This window comes from Zerene cesonia, chromosome 10, assembly GCF_012273895.1.
Source record: "Zerene cesonia ecotype Mississippi chromosome 10, Zerene_cesonia_1.1, whole genome shotgun sequence".
NCBI classification, from domain to species: domain Eukaryota; kingdom Metazoa; phylum Arthropoda; class Insecta; order Lepidoptera; family Pieridae; genus Zerene; species Zerene cesonia.
The window spans coordinates 8,683,395-8,703,153 of record NC_052111.1 but is presented as its reverse complement, the minus strand read 5'-3'; the positions used below and the strand labels follow the sequence as shown (position 1 = coordinate 8,703,153).

The 19,759-nt window shown below is 33.0% G+C and overlaps 2 protein-coding genes across 4 annotated transcripts in view; both read right to left on the bottom strand.

The window, feature by feature from the left end:
- The window catches only part of LOC119829401, a 12,201-nt gene extending 9,468 nt beyond the window's left edge, over window positions 1–2,733 (bottom strand). Inside the window, exons 1-6 of the mRNA XM_038351881.1 lie at window positions 2,667–2,733; window positions 2,298–2,526; window positions 1,967–2,113; window positions 1,357–1,440; window positions 1,013–1,066; window positions 679–766 (exon numbers count right to left, since the gene is read on the bottom strand). Coding sequence (XP_038207809.1) covers window positions 679–766; window positions 1,013–1,066; window positions 1,357–1,440; window positions 1,967–2,113; window positions 2,298–2,526; window positions 2,667–2,733 — 669 coding nt within the window. The remainder of the gene's footprint in view (window positions 1–678; window positions 767–1,012; window positions 1,067–1,356; window positions 1,441–1,966; window positions 2,114–2,297; window positions 2,527–2,666) is intronic.
- A 1,402-nt stretch (window positions 2,734–4,135) lies between these two features.
- The window catches only part of LOC119829613 (feline leukemia virus subgroup C receptor-related protein 2), a 50,755-nt gene continuing 35,131 nt past the window's right edge, over window positions 4,136–19,759 (bottom strand). For all 3 annotated transcript variants that reach the window (XM_038352214.1, XM_038352215.1, XM_038352216.1), the window contains 7 exons: window positions 15,406–15,534; window positions 15,023–15,118; window positions 9,438–9,579; window positions 8,410–8,609; window positions 7,574–7,788; window positions 6,933–7,038; window positions 4,136–6,512 (listed from right to left, as the gene is read on the bottom strand). In XM_038352214.1, the coding sequence (XP_038208142.1) occupies window positions 6,351–6,512; window positions 6,933–7,038; window positions 7,574–7,788; window positions 8,410–8,609; window positions 9,438–9,579; window positions 15,023–15,118; window positions 15,406–15,534 (1,050 nt within the window). In that variant the 3' untranslated portion in view covers window positions 4,136–6,350. The remainder of the gene's footprint in view (window positions 6,513–6,932; window positions 7,039–7,573; window positions 7,789–8,409; window positions 8,610–9,437; window positions 9,580–15,022; window positions 15,119–15,405; window positions 15,535–19,759) is intronic.

Below are 19,759 nucleotides of genomic sequence, written 5' to 3'. Positions count from 1 at the left end.
CGTAATTAGACCACTGAAGAACCGCCATACTGGTACAAATGACCTAGTAATTTGTGTCACCATCTCCCGGTCTATGAGAAGACTGCTAGTATTATGAATAATTAGCGTGCACATTATTAATACATAATGTGTTAGTTTTGGGAGACGGGCACGCTTCGGCACGAATTGTGCCAACTCGCACCGGGGAAGTACCATACCCCCACAGAAGACCGGCGTCAAAAAGAAGCATGCTACTGGGTTTATTTAATTCATTTAGTATTTACTCAGTTGTCCGCTAGGGGTCGGGATAAAGAACAAAGAAAGGATTGGGAAGGGTGAGGAAAAGGATACAGACCTCCGGCTCCCCCGCTCACGGTAAAAACACAGTAGCATGCTACTATTTCACGCCGCTACCTCCACGTTTCTACGGATAGTAGGGAAATCTAGAAATGACTATAGCAATATCTAAACACTAACCTTGACCGCCTCCTTGGTATAGTGGTTAGCGCGTGAGCTTAGAACCGAGGGGTCCTGGGTTCGATTCCCGGTGGGGACGTAAAAAAAAAAGTCTCGGTCTGGCAGGACACAGAAGGCTGATCACCTACTTGTTCATAAAGAAAATCGATCAGTGAAACAGATGTAAATCATCTGCCCCATACCCCACTAGGGGAAACGAGACTTCACCACCCAAACACTAACCTGCTGGAGATCAGCTATCTTTTGTTTCATCTCTCCCATGAGAGTTCGACATTTATTCTGATCACAGCGACCTTCTGTCTGATCTGATCTGAAATTAACATTCACATCTGTTATTTATATAAATTGCCATATTCATAATTTATAGTTTCACATTAATTACAACATAAAATTTATAAAATACTTATTATTCTAAAGAAACTTAGTTTTTCTATCACAAATGCATTAGGTAGTAAAAAATGTTTTCTCTTCTAAGAGAAAGTTCAATTTCTGAGTATTTATACCTCTAATGGTCATATGTGTGGAATCTAAACCAGTATTTACTTAATGAACTTACTGTTCTGTAGTTGATGGGATTTCGTGGGTTGGGGAAGACGGTTGGGCGAAATCACTGAAAGTGTTAAAAAAATATATATTATTTCACTGCTATCTAGCTAGTTGGTAAAAATCAAAATGTATATTAAAACAAATAATAAATATAACTGTGGGCTGTGCTTTTGGACACATTGCAGATTAAATTAGGTACATTTTGTTATGATTGCAATTTGAAAGAAAAAATATTCAGTAAAATTTACAACCTCATGCTTTTGTTGAAAGGTGGTTGCAAATAACACCTAAGTCATAACATACTAATATAATACTTTATAATACTTTGAGGAAAAACGACATAAAAATCTCTACTTGTTATCATATTGGCAGGAAGCTGTGGAAGATCTGACATTATCATCATTTGCTTTCAGATTAAGCGCGCTAGTGGATGCATTCCTGAAAAAAAAACAAACAAAAATAAAATACGATTTCGCTTACAATATGAAAAGTGATTCCTATCTTATTTCCATTCTAATGAAATTGAAGGTAAAATAATGTCCTTCGCTTATGTTTGTTTTTTATTAAATCAAATATTTATGTATTCCATATGAAATGGCAACCACTATTTAATATAAAGTCACAACAGCAATTTGTATAAGAATATTTATATTAGATATTAAACTTCTTTAACTCAAAGAACAGATTTTATTTATCATTGTATTTAAGCAGTAAAGAATTTGCTTTGAAACAGAATTCTATTTATGTATTATTTTTAAACCAATGATTCCAAAAATGAAGAAGCCTATTCAACCATTCTCCATGAGCCAATTAACATGAGTGATACTTTTGTAAATTGATAAGAAATAGCTTTTTATGGTTTCTACAACCATAAAAGAACTATTTCTTATCAATTTAAAGACATCAATTATTTAACTTGTCAATTAAATTGTACACAATGAATCTTTTATCCAAAATAACTCACTTAACCGAAGTGGAAGACATATTGCATTTCGGGCATCTTGCTCCTGTTGGGCCTTTCTTAAGGAACTGTTTTGTTGAACATAGCCTCATGTTGAGCAAGCGAATCCTATCACTTAAGCGTTCATTTGTCTTCTTCATATCTGCTATACTACAAGATAATAAAGGGCTGTACACTTGCTGAAGTAGGATATGTTAAATAAATAACAAAACTCATTATAATTATTCAAGATGTGGTAGAAAATGCTTTCACAATAGCAGGTATTATCAGAGTACTTATAACTTTCATTACTAAATTGTTTTTGTTATAAATTATAAGAAATTAATAGACCTACGTGTCTTTCTGCTCATTCACAGCAGCTTTACAGTTACAACAGCACTCTTTTGAATCCCGAACCAGAGGCCTCTGAGCTGTTAACCTTTGCAACTTCGTTGACAAAATCTTTAGCTGTTCTCGTTGACCATTCACTGTTTTCTTTAGATCTACATTATTATCCACAAGAGCGAAATATAAATCTTCTAATTCACGCTTACTTAGTTTTGAAGGGCAGATCCTATAAAAATCTGTAATAAAATCTCATGTTTATAAATTTGTTGTAATAAACCAACGTATCACGTGTTTTATACATGCGATACGTTGGTATAAATTTGACTAAGGAACATTTTATGTCTGAGAATGATATTTTTTTAGCTCAGAAGCTTACCTTTTTCCGATCGGGATGTGTGGTTCTTGCACATATCAAGTGCGCTTTGCTCTTTACCATCATTCATTGTATTTGTTATCAATCTAATTTCTTTAGATTCACAATCAAAATAATTTATAACTACGGCAAATAAATTATAATACAACACGAAATTTTTACACATTTAAAATAGAGAGACATTAATCTTATTGAACTACATTGTTTCCGAAATTTATTTTTAATGCATTATTTTCTAACAATTCATAGTGATTGTTCTAATGAAGTGCCATGAACTATAAATAATTTTAAATGTTCAGTTTTCGTTTACAAAAATCTAAATCTGCCGCCATAGCAACTGATGTTATTCTTTCTCTCAACGTCAGTGTCATATTTGTTTTATAAATACCACAGATAATATAATACCATTCGATAGCACTAATTTTACATTAGTACTGTATGAGATAATAAATACCTTTTTTTTCTACAAAAATAACATCTTAATTTTCCTTAATCTTAAATATAATATTTTGTACTGTTATTATTTCCAATGTAAGGTACGTGTAGCGAAAATTATTATAAGGGAATTATTCCAATAAATATCTAAATCCAATGCTAAGTTGGCTTAGTTTTGAAATAAGTCAAAAAGTATAAGGGGTAATAAAACAAAACGAATTACATGCCAACAAATTTTATTTATTGTAAATTTTAAAATGTATCGGATGCTACAAACAGCTATCTCTTAAAATTAAAACAAAAAAATCGCTTCAATAATTACTATGACATAATTAATATAATTTAATATTCAACCTGGTACGTAAAATTATAACAACCCAGTATTTGAGGTTCTTGTAGATTGGTATAGAGTGGATTGAAACATACAAAAAACCATGTTTTTTTTTTTATTGAAGCAATGAGACAAATTCCAATGATATAATGGTTTTCCAGCTTATTATTATTTAATCGATCGCTCGCAAACTACATTTGTAATTAAGAAAAACATTCACCTTAATCTACATGGGAAAAAAATTAAAACTATTTAAATGTAATACTGGATCACATCACATTGTGTTACACACAATTTACTTACTTATTTATTTTATTACATAAAATAAATAAATAAATTGAGTCTAATATATGTACTTAGGAACTAAAGTAAATAATAAATAAATGTAAAAATGAGTCACAAGCCTTTAATGAGTTTTGGAATGATTGTTGCATAATATGCATTTATCTGTATCAAGATTTTAATATATTACAAAGCAAAAAATCTACAATACATAATATTAGTGGTATATAGATAAATTTACAAAAAAAAAACTACATTTTGAATTGAAAAAATATCATAGTACCGTAAATAAATATTTCTTCATAAATAATAAATGTTTCTTTCTTTCTTTCTTAATTTATAAGGTTTAAATAATTTAATAAACAATTCCATGCCTATTGACTTATTTTTTTTAATAATAATATTAATTAATTTTTTTGGAATTATCATAATGATTATTTATAATTTTATTTTGGATTATTATAATCAAACATCGATCATTATTATATTACGTATTGAAAATTATGTAATATTAAAATCATCAGCAACTATATCTTAGCGTTCAGAAAAAGCGCTCATTTAAATTATGATAAAGAGCCTAATTTTTAAATGCATCTATTAAAATTACTTGAAACCGAACCTGTCACTGAGAATTGAGAGTTTGTCATATTTGAATTATCATGTAGACCGTAGGTTTGCCATCATCTGTACAAAATAGTTATTTTTAATATGCTTTGTGCAATAAATAGGCCTTTTTATTCATTGTATACGTAATTCAAATATTGTATTCAAGTCAAATATTAGTCATCTGTGACGAAAATTTATATTTCGCGCCATTCATAAATTGTCATAACGTGGTCAAACAGCATTCTAATTAGTGTTGCTACCTTAGCCCTCTTCTAACCCCTCTATAGAATTTAGCCCTTTTCTGGCAACGCAGCCTACTTTTTGACTCTTTAGCCTCAAAAGAGCAATCCAGCCTTTAAATCGGACGATTTTGCATTTTATTGCTTTTTTGTCAAGGGAAGGTTAATAATAGTTTATTAACATGTTAAGATTGTTTACTAATATCAACCGAGGTTCTGATTAGCCACTGAAGTTCATGTCAACCACTCAAAGGTTTACGTATCGGATTAGTTATATTATCAATATAGAACAATTAATATAGAAAAACACTGATTGCAATGATAACTGTTATTTGAAATTGATAATACGAGTATATTGGTACAATCGCGAAATCACGTGGAAATTTAGTCTTAGTTTATTAAAAATGTAATGACATGAAAGGCTGGAAGAGTCGAGCAAAGTGTAAATGAAGCCTTCATATTTCCCAACCATTAGCTCAGAAATATGATTCCCCGATTATTGATACATATTTATTTATTTATTTATTTTTTATTAATTTACGTATTGTTCTGCACATTTTTAATTCAAACTGAATTTGCTGATATGAGAAGAAAGCTTGTAAGCAAATATTAAGTTCACGTGATAGTTTCCGTTATTACAAACCAGTAGCTTCTTTGATATTGTGACTTGTGGCAATATTTATTAGGCCCATCGTCCATTAATGAATATTGTATATGAAAAAGTATTCATTTGTTTGAACTTTAATTTGTATTACTTTTAATGTAATATTTGTAATTAAAAATTGTAAAAGACACGTTATGCGCTTATTTTATGATTCAACTAAGAACAGGAACGTCATTGACATTTTTAAATGTCACTTTGAAATTAAATATATTTACTTAGAAATCCTTTAGCATTTAACGATAAAGGTTTGTTTTATTTTATCTGACACTAAAAACAATTTTAAAGACATGGTTTTTATTATTATTTTCAAGTTTCAATTAGGTAGGTATTACAATTATGACGTCATAATATGGCATTCTGACGTTCCTAGTCTTAGTTGAATCGTATTCTACTTAAACATAATAGGTACTATTAGAGATATAGTTCATCAAATATACGATAAAATATTATTCGATCAAAATAAATATCGCAAAAAGTTAATTTCAACAAATATGCTTGAAGTTCCTTAAAACTGTATTATTCCTAAAATATTGTATTGTCGTCATTTAACAATCTACGTTATATTTTAAACGTATCACATTTAACATTAAACATCGAAAACACCAACTATTTCAGAAATATACAATTTCTCAATGGTTAATCGAAAACTTCGTTATTTATTCAAAAACTTTAATCTACATAAAACTTTAGATATATAATTGTACATAGAGACACATATTTATTGTCATTGTTATATATTATGGTCAATACAATATCAACTAGATGTATACTCTATCCTATGAAATTCGAGTATAAATATCCACGTCGCTAAAAATCTAAAGATAATTTTTTTTTCTATTTACTCAATGGATATTATATTTTCCCGTGCAATATTGACGTATAGCCCTACAGCGTCATAATTGAAAACATAAATATTTGAGCTTATACTAGCTAAGCAAAGCCAAGCTGTTAGGGTGTTAAAGTTAATAAAATTTGTCAAATCTCATTTATAAACGGTCAATAATATTAAAAATATATTTGATTCTTTGTCTTTTAAAATGGATTCCGATTAACACATAATACTATTTACGTTTTGAACTTATTAATACTCTGTGGAAAAAAAACCCGCCCATCCTAGTTTTCGCGGCATTTTAACCTTTATTCTGCGCGGCTTGTCGGCGCAAATCGGATCGTATGGCCGCCGTGATGGCGGTGCCGAATGCTAGAATCGCGCAGAGGGTTAAGTTGGCCCAACGGTCACCTACCTCGCTGAGCATCCATTCGAACAGAAGGGTTAAGACTATGCCGAACACCTGGAATACATAATTAATATTTTGAAATTAATGAAAATCATTGAAGTAGGGAGGACCTGCTTGGGTTTTGATTTTATAAATACATATATTAAACTTGATGAGATTTCATATCCAATGTTTTAGCACTTATTCTTTTTAAACATCCGTTTAAAACATTGATTGATCCAGTTTATTATACAATTATTAATGTAAATTTATTATATAAAAATATTAACGTAAGCTGGTTGAAAATCATAAAGCTGAATAGGTATAAAACAAAAAAAAAACAAATTGCGAATATCCCGCCAAGCCGCCATGTCTTAGTTACACAGAGCAGCGACTTTCTAGGCGTTCATTCTTAGTATAGTATTATGTTATCTGTGACTGCATAACATGTTATTTTTCTTGCGTTTTTGTTCAGATATATAAGAATCTAAGTACCTGGACACAAGCATTCAGAATTCCAGATGTAGTTCCTTCAGGCTCCGGGTAAGTCACTTCAGAAGCAAACTCGAAGCCCACTGGGAGATAGCCCGCCATGAAGAAACTGAAATCCAACGTTGCTTTTTATTTATCTTAAACCAGATGAAACAAAATCTCTTATACTTATAGCCATTCAAATTTTGAAAATGGGTATTTAAATATGATAAAATGTTAAATATTTCATGTATTTATAATTAATTTCTATTCAAGTCGTTAAAACTTCACCAAATATCCAGCAACATATATAATCATAATAAAGTGAAAAAAATCGTCTATAGCGACATCGGCTATATTTTATATTTACACCGGATTTAAACGGACGGAGCCGGGACGGGCAGCTGGGCACATATAGTTTCACCCGCGCAAGTCTGTATCCCGTAGGAATATCGGGATAAAAAGTTGCCTATATGTTATTCCATTTGTCCAGCAATCTACGTACCAAGTTTGATTGCAATCGGTTTAGTTTTTGCGTGACAGAGTAACAAACATACATACATCCATCCTCACAAACTTTCGTATTTATAATATTAGTAGGATTATAAATTTTTTATATAGATAGCCAGATGAACTTTTTGAAGTGAGAAATAATCAGTGCTCACCCAAGAAGGATACTGCTGAAGTAAACCACAGATATATATCCACAGTCCAGCGTGAAGGTAAACACGATCATGCCAACCACAGTAGCGGCGTATACAGCCAGCGTGGTCTCCTTGAAGCGGTGGGTCTTGTCCAGTATGAGACCACAGACTACGGAACCGATCATACCAGCGACGACTATCACAAGACCAATGCGACCTGCGTCTGCGTTTGCACCCTGCAATCATTTCATTTAGTATTTACTTGTGTTTGATTTTACGCTAGTATTATACATTTAGAAATTAAAAACTTTTTAACGGATTTTAAACGCGATTTATTCATTATATTAGTAACCCGACGTTTCGAACACTTAACAGCGAGCGTGGTGAAAGACTCAGATGTCTCCCCGTGACCACGCTCGTCAAAAAGTTTTTAATTTCTAAATCATTTTATTTCATAGTGTCGTAAGAATATTTTGAACTAGAAGTCATAAGGGATTAAACAGGATTCATTATAAGTTAGATAATAAAAGAAATAAGGACTTCTTCTCCTTAAGCTTTCCTACGTGCTCTCGTCGGTCTAGAAAGGTTTAATAAAATAGAGACAATCTCACGAACACGACGAAATCGCTGAAATGCTTGTATTAACTTATTTTTGGCGGAAACCTATTATTTAATATGTCGTAAAAATCATATTTTTAGTAACCATATAATCAAGGACAAGAAATTTGAATCATATTATCTCCTCCTACCCTACATTGACATTGGCAGAGTTCCGATTTAAAAGATAAACCACAGGGAAATTTTGAATTCAAACAACGAGTCAAATAACATTTCTACTAAATAGATAGTATACGTACAGGATAGTATCTCAGCACTAGTTCATTAAGTAGTGTAGATATAGCATAAAATACGCCGACGTTCAGCCCATACGAGATCAGTAGAAGGATGTAATTGCGATTGGTCATCAATTTCTTCAGAGACTGCAGGAAGTTTGAGTCGAGAGCGGCACCAAGGTCGGCTGCAGCTGAGGGAGGACTTGCTGGGGCTGCTTTGAAGACTGAAATGGAAGTAATTGGTGGTATAATACTAGCGGAATCAGAGACAGCGAACCGCAGACTAGAAAAATAATTTACGAGTATTTATGGTCATATTACAGTTTAAATGAATGATTTTTTTTAACATTTTCTCGTCACTACCCCAGGCCAATGTTTAATTTCATAATATTTGAACATTTCAATATACTGATAATAATCGGGTTATTAATTCCAATTATAATATCAATCAAATTCTAGGGAATCCAATTATTTAGGTATGAGTATAAATTCGAAACACGAATTATCTCATTTTAAATCATTCATAATAGAGGGTCCAAAGTATCTCAAATAAAAAAAACAAACCCTAATGGAATTTATTTTAATCGGACAATTAATTCAATCCATATATAGCAATGAAATTTGGGCTTAAGTAGAGATTAGTTGAGTCCCTCTTCATTGTGATTTAATGAAATGCTGATTAAGCCCATAATCATCGGACAATTTACTGTCAAGAACACTCATCAATAATTTATGCTGGAGTGTATATTAGCATATTCTAAAGCATTTAGTTCTGGAAGTTCGGATGGAATGAAGTTCACCTATGCAAAAAATCTATTAACGTATTTCTTTCAACTATGTAATCGCATCAAAGAATCGTCATATTACAGGTAGAAAAAAGTAGGCGTTTTCGTTTCTCCACTTCATAAAAACAGAAAAGATTCTAAATTTTTCTTTAAACTTCAGGAAACTTGCATAAACTTTATTTTGAGTAATCTCCATATTATTTTCTAAACATAAAACTCTACATTGTACTTCAAATATTTGGGTAATGTACTAAACATAAAACTTACAGAGCACGATTAGTACAAAGAGAACACTGGTGATGCCGGCGACGAGATAAAACATAAACTTGAAGTCTTCTGATATTTCCTCCGTGGTGCCTTGTGCGCGGACTATCATCGGGGGTAGTAGAAAGCCAAGCGCGACTCCCAGCTGAAAGAAAATGTCTATTTGTCAACATTAGGATTGTGTGGGAGACTGCTAAACTACAAATTGGGCTCGCACCGGGGAAGGTACTACACCTCCTTCAATATAACCCCTCCGTTATTAAAAAGCTGGCATCGTTAAGTTTCTGTGGTGATGGTAGCATACTATCATGAGACCCACCAGCACAGTTGTTTGCTGTGACATAAAAAAAACATCGATGGGTTTATTAGAGACATAATATGTGATATACATATGTAGGTGGGCAACTTTGCCAGACCAGACTTGTCAACGAACTATAACATGGAGACATTCAGAACTATTAAACTTAATTTATTATTACGAAAAGGGCAAATAAATAAGCTAGTAAGAAATATCATTCGTTAGTTCGAAGTTATGGAAAGCTTTTCATTATGTAGCTGTAAATGCAAAAAACTTTAATTAGCGTTTCTTATGTTCATTCTCATCTCCCTTAATATTTAAGGATACCGCTTTGCATCAAGTCCTTTATAAACTACATGACCATGTATTTTATTCAAGATCTTAAATTGATTAGCAACTTTCATGATGTAAATTTTGCTATGAATAAAAATCATACATAGAAATTTCTAGTTCAATACATAGGAATTTATTTTGTTGGGTTTCGATAGAACAACGAAAAACACCCAACATCAAAGCAGAGACATAGTTTATTTATAGTCAAGTAGATGACTCGGCTAAAGTTCTTCTACCGGTTACTTGTCACGTAGGGGTATAAAAATAGTTAACAACTCTCACACCTGAATATTCCTACATATAAAGATTCACAAAAATCAGTCAAACCGAGGAACATAGCAACTCACACTGTTACTGAGGAATTTATTTACCTATACATAGATGAGAAGTTTTAAATGTATGGTAGATTTCGATCACTATATCATGTTTAATGCGACTCTTAACAGTCGCAATTAATGTAAAGAATTACTAAAGCAATGATTTAGTTTAACGATACACCTAACATTGCTATTGTATTATACTTCACTAGACAACAATATTTCCATAAATTATACGCCATCCAATAAAAGCCAGTTTTCTGAAGATACATCGACGCTGGAAAATGTATTATAGCTTTAGCGTTATTGATGACTGAGCTATGTTCTGTGTCATTTGATCCATCTCTGATTTGTTTAGCACTCGAGCTATCTACGGAATGGAATGATGTGTGGATGTTGATTTTATGAAGGTACAGTAATGGGGATTCGAAGATTTATAAGGTAACTATTTATTTCCATGTATTCAAGCACATAATTTTTCTTTATTTATTTTTTCTTTAATTCGGATAAATCACGCAAAAGCTACAGAACCGATTGCCATGAAATTTGGTGCGTAGACAGCTGAACAACTGTAATAACATATAGGCAACTTTTTATCCCGATATTCCTACGGGATATGGACTTACGCGAGTGAAACCGCGGGGCGCTGCTAGTTAATTCACAAATGACATTATCCAATATATATATAGACATTATCCACGTATATACCAAAAAGCAGAATTACAACTACCTACCTACTACTTTGGGACAAAATTCTAATACATTTCCCACAACCATTACACATCGGAGATTACTTTGAAATCCTAATGAATAATAGTTGATGATAACAGTGATATCAGATGGTTATATCAAAATCTGCGTATAAGTAACATTTGCTTATCTCCTATTAATACATAAGAAATACTATTCAATCAAAACCCACTTCCTTCCATGAACAATTAAACGCTCTGTCACAGGAACGGCAAAATGGCTTTTCAACAAACCGATAAAAGATCTCGGAATAATAAATTCCAATTTCACATATTCCCCGCACTAAAGACAAAAGGATAAAAACGCTGAAACGTGGAAAGTGGTTGTGAATAATTCATTTGGAATAGTTCAATAGTCCAACTAATGGAAACGTTTAATGTTTGAGAGAATCTCTCTCATTTTGAATTATGTGACGATTAAAGGCTTAGAATACAATTACCAGTGTTAATTAGGATTAGCACTAGGATAAGCTATAACAATTAGACGCTTGCGGACATAGCTATCATTATCATAGCACAAATAATGTTTATTTGACATTAACTTATTGAAATTTCGAATATTCGATATTTGTTGTGTACAATTCTGTAAATAGAAATGATGCTACGCAAAACTATTAGTACTTAGATTTTTTAAAGAGTTTTTAATAATAAGGCAACCAATAAATAACTTATGAGCTATTTTCATCACGGTACTACGCATTATGTCACGTTTTTATTAGCTTCGCGTATATATTTCTACGTTTGTACGTACCGACTTCATTCGATTTTGATTCACTTTAAACAGACAGATCGGATTCAAACTTTATGCACTAATTAAGGATCGGTGAAACTACAATAATTACATGTGTTTATCTTATTATCCTGATTAGGATCGCCAGAATTAAATAATTACTTACGTACACTATGTGTAAGAACAAGTGAGATAATTTTGTTTTCTTTAAAAGCGTAATTTGTAGTTTTTTTATTATTATTATTCTATTGTATACCTATATTTAAGTGTTTATAGTACAGAAATTACCACCAAATCTTAATAGATTTTATTTTTACGAGGTGGTTTGTTTTATGGATCTGAAAGCATGCAATTTGCTGCACCTAACGATTTAGACATTACCTTCAAATGGAGTTTGGGATAGCACAAAAGATTTTTATTATTTTGCATTGCCTCAGCGAAATTCCCTCGTGAATGAGATGCTTGACGTGGTATGAACTTATGAAGTAGCCTTCTCCATCTATCCTTCCAATAATCTCCAGAAACAAAAAATCATACAATAATTTACCTCAGAGAGAAAAGAAATATAAAAAAAAAACAATCAGACTTGATCGTTAGAATAGATCCACATTTGTAAATTATAACATACGAGAGATGATTGCAAAATATATTTTCATCTCAAGAATATACAGAAGGGTTATTTATTTGTACGGTTTTAATATTAAAAATTGTTAGTGAATAGAAAATTAATTGATCACCAGGTGATATTCGATACCGCGTCATTTCGCCGAACCGTGGCAGTATTGTAACCATTGAATTAATGTTTCACTAGCAGAGCCCCGCAGTTTCACCCGCGTTAGTCTGTATTCCTACGGGATACAGACTAACGCGGGTGAAACCGCGGGACGCAGCTAGCTTACCATATAACAATCACAACACGCAACATAAAAATGGCGGGCTAATTCCCGCCAATCAAATATAGGAGTGTGAAACAGCGCTTAGAACCACGGCCCCCTCGTATCGAATTGAATAACCACTTCCGAGTGTTGCAATCAGAAAATTCCACACGACTCAAATAATACCTAATGTGAAATCTCTTAATGGAATCAATGCAATCGTCAGTCTAAAATAAGACCTATGACAAAGCAGGTAAAAGTTATAATAGAATAGGAAGTATATTGCGATCTTAAGTACACGGGTTCCTTCTCAAACGAAAATTGTTTACTTCCTTAATATATCAAATATATCATTTGAAGAAGACACTTCGTAGAATAATGAAAGATTATCGAAATTATATAAGACTAGACGCTCGTCCCGGCTCCGTACGGATAACAAGATTCCTGGTTTATTCTAAGGGAGTATTTAATCGAGATTAAAAGTATCCTATCACCCAACTCAGCTCATACCCTGTCCGTATACCGTAATTCCGTCGAAATCCGTTCAGTAGTTTCAGCGTGATTGACGGACAAACGTCCAAACAAACAAACTTTCACATTTATAATATTAAATGTGATTAACTTTAATAATTGCGCAATAACTTCAACTCAGCGAATATATTAAGTAGGTTAAAGTAATTAGGGAGACATTTAAACCATTCAAAGACGACTGACGTAAATTTCAGATGCATTGCCAATTAATGACTGGAAACAATGACGTGACTCGAAATTTTAAAATTATAACAATTATCTATACTTATAATGTTAAGGAAAAAAACTAACTTTATCTTTATTAAAGTAAACAGTTTTAATGATTTTACAACGATTGTCACCTACGACACAGGTAACATATGTACTTGTACTAGCTGCGCCCCGCGGTTTCACCCGCGTAAGTCTGTATCCCGTACGAATAATGGGATAAAATGTTGCCCATGTGCTTTCCTATGTGTATTCCAGCTGTCCAGCTATCTACGTATTAAATTTAATTGCAATCGGTTAAGTAGTTTTTGCGTGAAAGAGCAACAAACACACACACACATCCTTACAAACTTTCGCATTTATAATATTAGTAGGACTATAAAGATTTCAAAGTGACAGACATCTTGTGGAGTGCAGGATCTGTTAATACATTATCGATACATCGCAGCTAAGATGAGGTAGGAAATTGATCATAAAGTGGGGCAATTTATCACGGGACCCCAACTTTATTGGTGCTTATTAGAACTGATTTTCTTGAGCTTCTTATCGTTGCCGCCCACACTTTACCAACCTCGACCAAATATAGTGTGGTTATATCTTTATAATTGATTTTTACCGCGGCTTTGCACGCGTTAAATTCGGAGCAGTTAAATAGATTTCATTATACATATAAACCTTCCTCTTGAATCACTCTACTAAACAAAAAAACTGTGTGTGCGATTCACACACGATAGAAGTGAAATTTCAGTAAATCGACAAAAGAATGAGATAAATAAATCTAAAGTAGCATGTATATTTCTGTCTCATTCTTTGCCGGCTTCATTCTAAACATTTTTGTATTTGTGTCTCTTACCTGTCGATTTTTCCCTTGCATCAGGTTTTAAATCACAACGATTCTAAAGAAGTTTCACTTCAAAAAAACCCATCAAAATGCGTTGCGTTGTTTTAAAGATTTAAAGATACATAGGAACATAGGGACCAAGAAAGCGACTTTGTTATATACTAGGTAGTGATGACCACGTTAAATAATCCTTAGGATATTACTTATATTATAAAGTTAGCTCTATTTCTTAGTATAATTTTCTTTCATGTCACAATGGAGCGATTGATTATATGATATGTTTCTCAATAGGATTCAAAAATAGGAGGAGGATATCAGTTCGACTGTATATTATTATGTTTGTTACCTCATAGCCTTTAACTGAGTGAACCGATTTTTATGATTCCTTCATTCAAAAGCTGGTGCCTTCCACGTGGTTTCAGATCTAACAAGTTTAAAGTGATTAAGCTTTTTGTTTGACATAATTATTATATTTTAAAAGATCAGGAGGCTAGACAGTGACAAAAACTGTTTTTAGCGCAGTGAAACCTCTCAGTCCCATGGGAAATATCTTAATCACGCGGACGAAGCCGCCGACGGAAATCTACTAATGTTTTAAATTGGATCACAAAGCGGAGCAAATCTAACAAACCAAAAATATTATTAAACGCTATTCTAATGTCAAACGCCTAACGCGTGTATTTATTATCCTTGAAATATCCGCTTACCTGATTACCAAAAACTCCAATACTGCACGCGGAGGACACTTGATCAGCCCCAAACCATACAGCAGCCAGCCGGGGGGGCACGTTCAGGATGAAAACCTGTTTATAAAATAATCATTGTAAAATATGCGAGGGTTCGGATACAGATTTAAAGGAAGGCCATATCTCCATCTATCTATATATCAATATCAGATACACGGTTTTAAGAGAAAAATGCAACATCGTCGTCAAATCGTTTCTCTTTAAAATTGTAGTTTTTGTGGCCTGAAAGGAATTAAATTGGACATCTTACGGGCTATCATCATCTTATTGGAGTAAATCTCCAAAATATGAATTACAATTAAGGTCATATTGTATTTCACAGGCTGAATAAGGACAAAAAATACCTGAGAGATCGCAACAACAGTCTGTCCAGCGAAACCTAGCCAGAACATATCCTGGGGCACGGAAAACACCTTCAGCCATGCGCCCGCGCATGTTCCGAGCGAACCGATGATCGTCGTCACACGTAGACCCTGGAATGATTATGCTCTTTAATGTTATTGCAACAAATATGAATATATTTCAGCGTACTCTTGTATCAAATACAAGTTAAGTTATCAAACTTAACTTGTATTTGATAGAGATAGGTATTTGAACATTTAAAAGAATTTAAAAAATCTATTAAAACAATCACTGCGTTATACATCAGACATTACAAGCGGTCCGCACTTATTATGTATGTACCACGCCTCTGGTACATATATAAACATTTCTGAAATTTGTCTAGTAGTAAAAAATATTTGTGAATTTGGACCAGTAAGTTGCTGAGATTCGCACCGTGGTACATAATATGTCACCCAGTGAACTTGCAGCATTATATTTATGAAAGATTTTTTGAAATCGATCCAGCAATTTTTGCCTTACAAACATACAAGAATACAAAAGCTTCCTTACAATATTAGTGCAGATAGGATTAGGTGCTACCGTACTAAGCGTATCTTATTTCAATTATGTTTATTATAAACATATAAAGACGTTCCGCAGAATGATTTTAACATCTTCACGAACAATTGTGATCGCAAATTGCATATAAGTGACTCTCATGTAATTTGGCTTGATCGTCACGCAACCCAATAATTTGCCTTCGTATATGACAAGGTCGGGGTCTTGTGATCGTGGTTTTATCACTGTTTATGGTGATACTTGGTTTTAAACTAGCTGAAAAAAACCCGGGTAAGAAGTAGCCGATGTGCTAATCCAGACTATAATCTCTCTGTACGAAATTTAATACAGATACGATAAAATGTTTCCACGCTGTTTATCTGTCAATCCATACTTACAAACTTTCACGTTATATAAGTAGGACTATTATAATATTATAAAAATATAAAGCCTCTTGTACAAACGATGCCTTTTTTGTTCTGCTTATCGTTTCTCTTGTTGTTTCTGTCTAAGTTTGTGCAATAAAGTATTATAATTAAAAAATTATAAAGCTTCAGTGTTTGGTTGTTTGAATCTCAGGAATTAAATTCAGACAGAAAATTGTTACATATTGCCTATTGTATAGCATTTTACATTTACAAACATTACATAGTTGTCACAACATTGGCAACTGCCGTAAATTCTAATACTATTCAGTTTATAACTTTACAGATAAAATGTAATACACGTTTATAGTTTTTAGGGTCAATTGTTTCGATATTTAGAAGTACTTTCCACAGAATCTTAATTTCAGATCAGATTTTTCTTTATTTCTTACTAGCTGCGCCCCGCGGTTTCACCCGCATAAGTCCGTATCCTGTAGGAATATCGGGATTAAAAGTTGCCTATATGTTATTCCAGCTGTCCAGCTGTCTACGTACCAAATTTCATTGCAACCGGTTCAATAGATTTTGCGTGAAAGAGCAACAAACACATACACATCCTTACAAACTTTCGCATTTATAATATTAGTAGGAAGTAGGATAGGAAGTAGGATTAGTAGGATCGGATGCACTTCGTGATTTCTTTAACAATAATTCGAATCATGCAGTTTTGTCTCTGATTATGAATCGTACAAAAGTTTCACTTTCATGATAAGTCAGGGTGTTCTAACGGCATTTCGACACACATCTGTATTCGGGACACGCTCATCGCGGTCTGCCCGGCTTTGTGAGATGAGTTTGAATGGATTTTGTTCCAGTTCTTAATAGGAGTTCCCGAAAAACAACTTTGAGGCATTTAAATGAACGTTAGTTGCGTCTTGTAGAAAGAAAAAAAAACAAAAGTAAGATGAAAGTTACAAATATATCCATTTATTAAGAATACGATGTGGATACAAAAAAAAAAATCCTATCCTACTAACATTATAAATGCGAAAGTTTGTAAGGATGTGTTTGTGTTTGTTGCTCTTTCACGCAAAAACTACTGACCCGATTGCAATGAAATTTGGTACGTAGACAGCTGGACAACTGGAATAACATATAGGCAACTTTTTATCCCGATATTCCTACGGGATACGGACTTACGCGGGTGAAACCGCGCGGCGCAGCTAGTATAATATAAAGAAGACTGATGAAAAATTAAATTAATTAAACATTCTCCTGATCAACTCATCTTACACAAATAGTGGTGCAGTACCTATTAACACCCGACATAACAAAAGTGAAGTAGGTTTTAAACTCCACTGAATATGTAATCTCTGATTCTTGAGTGACCCCGGAGTATAGGTTATATATGTACCACGAGTGAAGCCGGGACGGACCGATAGTTTAATAATAATAGATTTAGCAATAAATAAATGATTTTCGTACGTGTCCATAACTATTTATCACTTTTAGGATCACCAGTAAGTCAACCGAATCATTATATTGTTATCCACAGCATTGTACGAACGAGTGAAGGTTGTATCTCTGTCCATGACTAATTTCAATTATTCGTATGCTCAGAGCAATATCAATTCGACATTTCATGCATAAACGGCGATTTCTTACGATTAAACACAATTATTATTTAAACTATTCGATAATATACAAAATAATTTGTAACTTAAGTCCTTTTTAACTAAATCTTTGGATAGTACTGTTATATAATATGTCTAGCTGCGCCCCGCGGTTTCACCCGCGTAAGTCCGTACCCCGTAGGAATATCGGGATTAAAAGTTCCCTATATGTTATTCCAGTTATCCAGCTATCTATATACCAAATTTGATTGCAATCGGTTCAGTAGTTATTGCGTGAACGAGCAACAAACACACACACACACACACACACATCCTTACAAACTTTCGCATTTATGATATTAGTAATAGACGCCCATGATTTCACTTATAAAAGAATCGCAATTCCTAAGGTTCTACTTGAATTATTTAATTATAAAAGTCTTATGAATAGTTATATATTCTCATATCAACATCTTACGTAATCTTGAAGAAAAAACGCATTTTTTGCCAGTAAATATAAAATATGGTAGTAACATTCTCAGAAACAATACAGGTACATGACACGGGTACCTCGCATTGCACTTGATCTCTCAACAAACACGCCGTCTTGAGTCTTGCTCGCTGTTTTTAAGCCTCAAAAATGTATATAAGAACAATAAAGATTAAACAAAAAATATGAAGAAATTTTTTATTAAAACTGCCTTTCTTTAATAGCAGTTCACTAAAATCGGTTTCGTAATTATTATTGAGTTTTCGACTCATTTTTCAATAAAAATAACGACAAAGCTAATCAAAAGAATGTTCATTATTTAAGCTGTTTATTACAAAAGAAAATTTTATGATAAAGCAACTCGGTAATCGAGTAAAACATCTTTGCGAATATTTCATCCAAAATTCATATAAGGAACGCTTTATGGATTCCGTATACAAAGGGTAAAACCCGTATCCAAGGGGTATAACCCTATTACTAAGACTTCGCTGTCTGTCTCTCTGTCTATCTGTCTGTCTGTCCGTCCGTCAGTCACCTTATGAACTGTAAAATCCGTGACAGTTAGACGTTTTAAAAGATGATATATCTCCATTTCTGTGATAACAACAAATATTTAAAAAATCCTGATAAAGCAACCGTTAGCACGGGCATAAATTGGATGGGTGGCCAAATTATATAGCAGCTTAAAAGCTAAACTTATTTCATATTTGTACGCAACCCCAGTGTCGGGAATGCTGCTCGCATCTACAGATTTTTATTTAATAGACATGTACCACAGAGCAGCAGAGAGTAGCTAACAAAACGTAATTAGCGGGCGTACCGGAACAAAGCCACTCATGTACGTTTCCTGCTCTGTGCCACTTCATTTGATTCGCCTCGCCTCAAGTATCTTGCATGCCGTATTCTATTACCATATAACTATACAATTTTCTAAGCAAACAAAGCCTGTTATATGTTATGAATAGTTGATTTCTAGATTAAATAAATACTCAGGCATTTCATATTACATATTAACGTGTAAAATATTAATGAAATTATTTTTATGAGATATATTAAGAACAGAAGAGAGAACATAATTATTACTGAGTCATTATGGTAGTTAAAAACCTCATTCCACCAAAGCCTATCCTATTTTTAACACTATTTACTTCACCTATATTTTTATTTGCTTGTATATTTGCATATAACTGACTCCTTTAGACTTGATTTCGACTCACATACAGAATTAGTTCAAACTTTGTTGTTTGTGACAATACAATAATTTTACGAGTTTATATTATCATCCTGATTAGGATCGCCAGGATTAAATAATTTCGTATACACTGTATAAAAATCAGAAAGACAATTT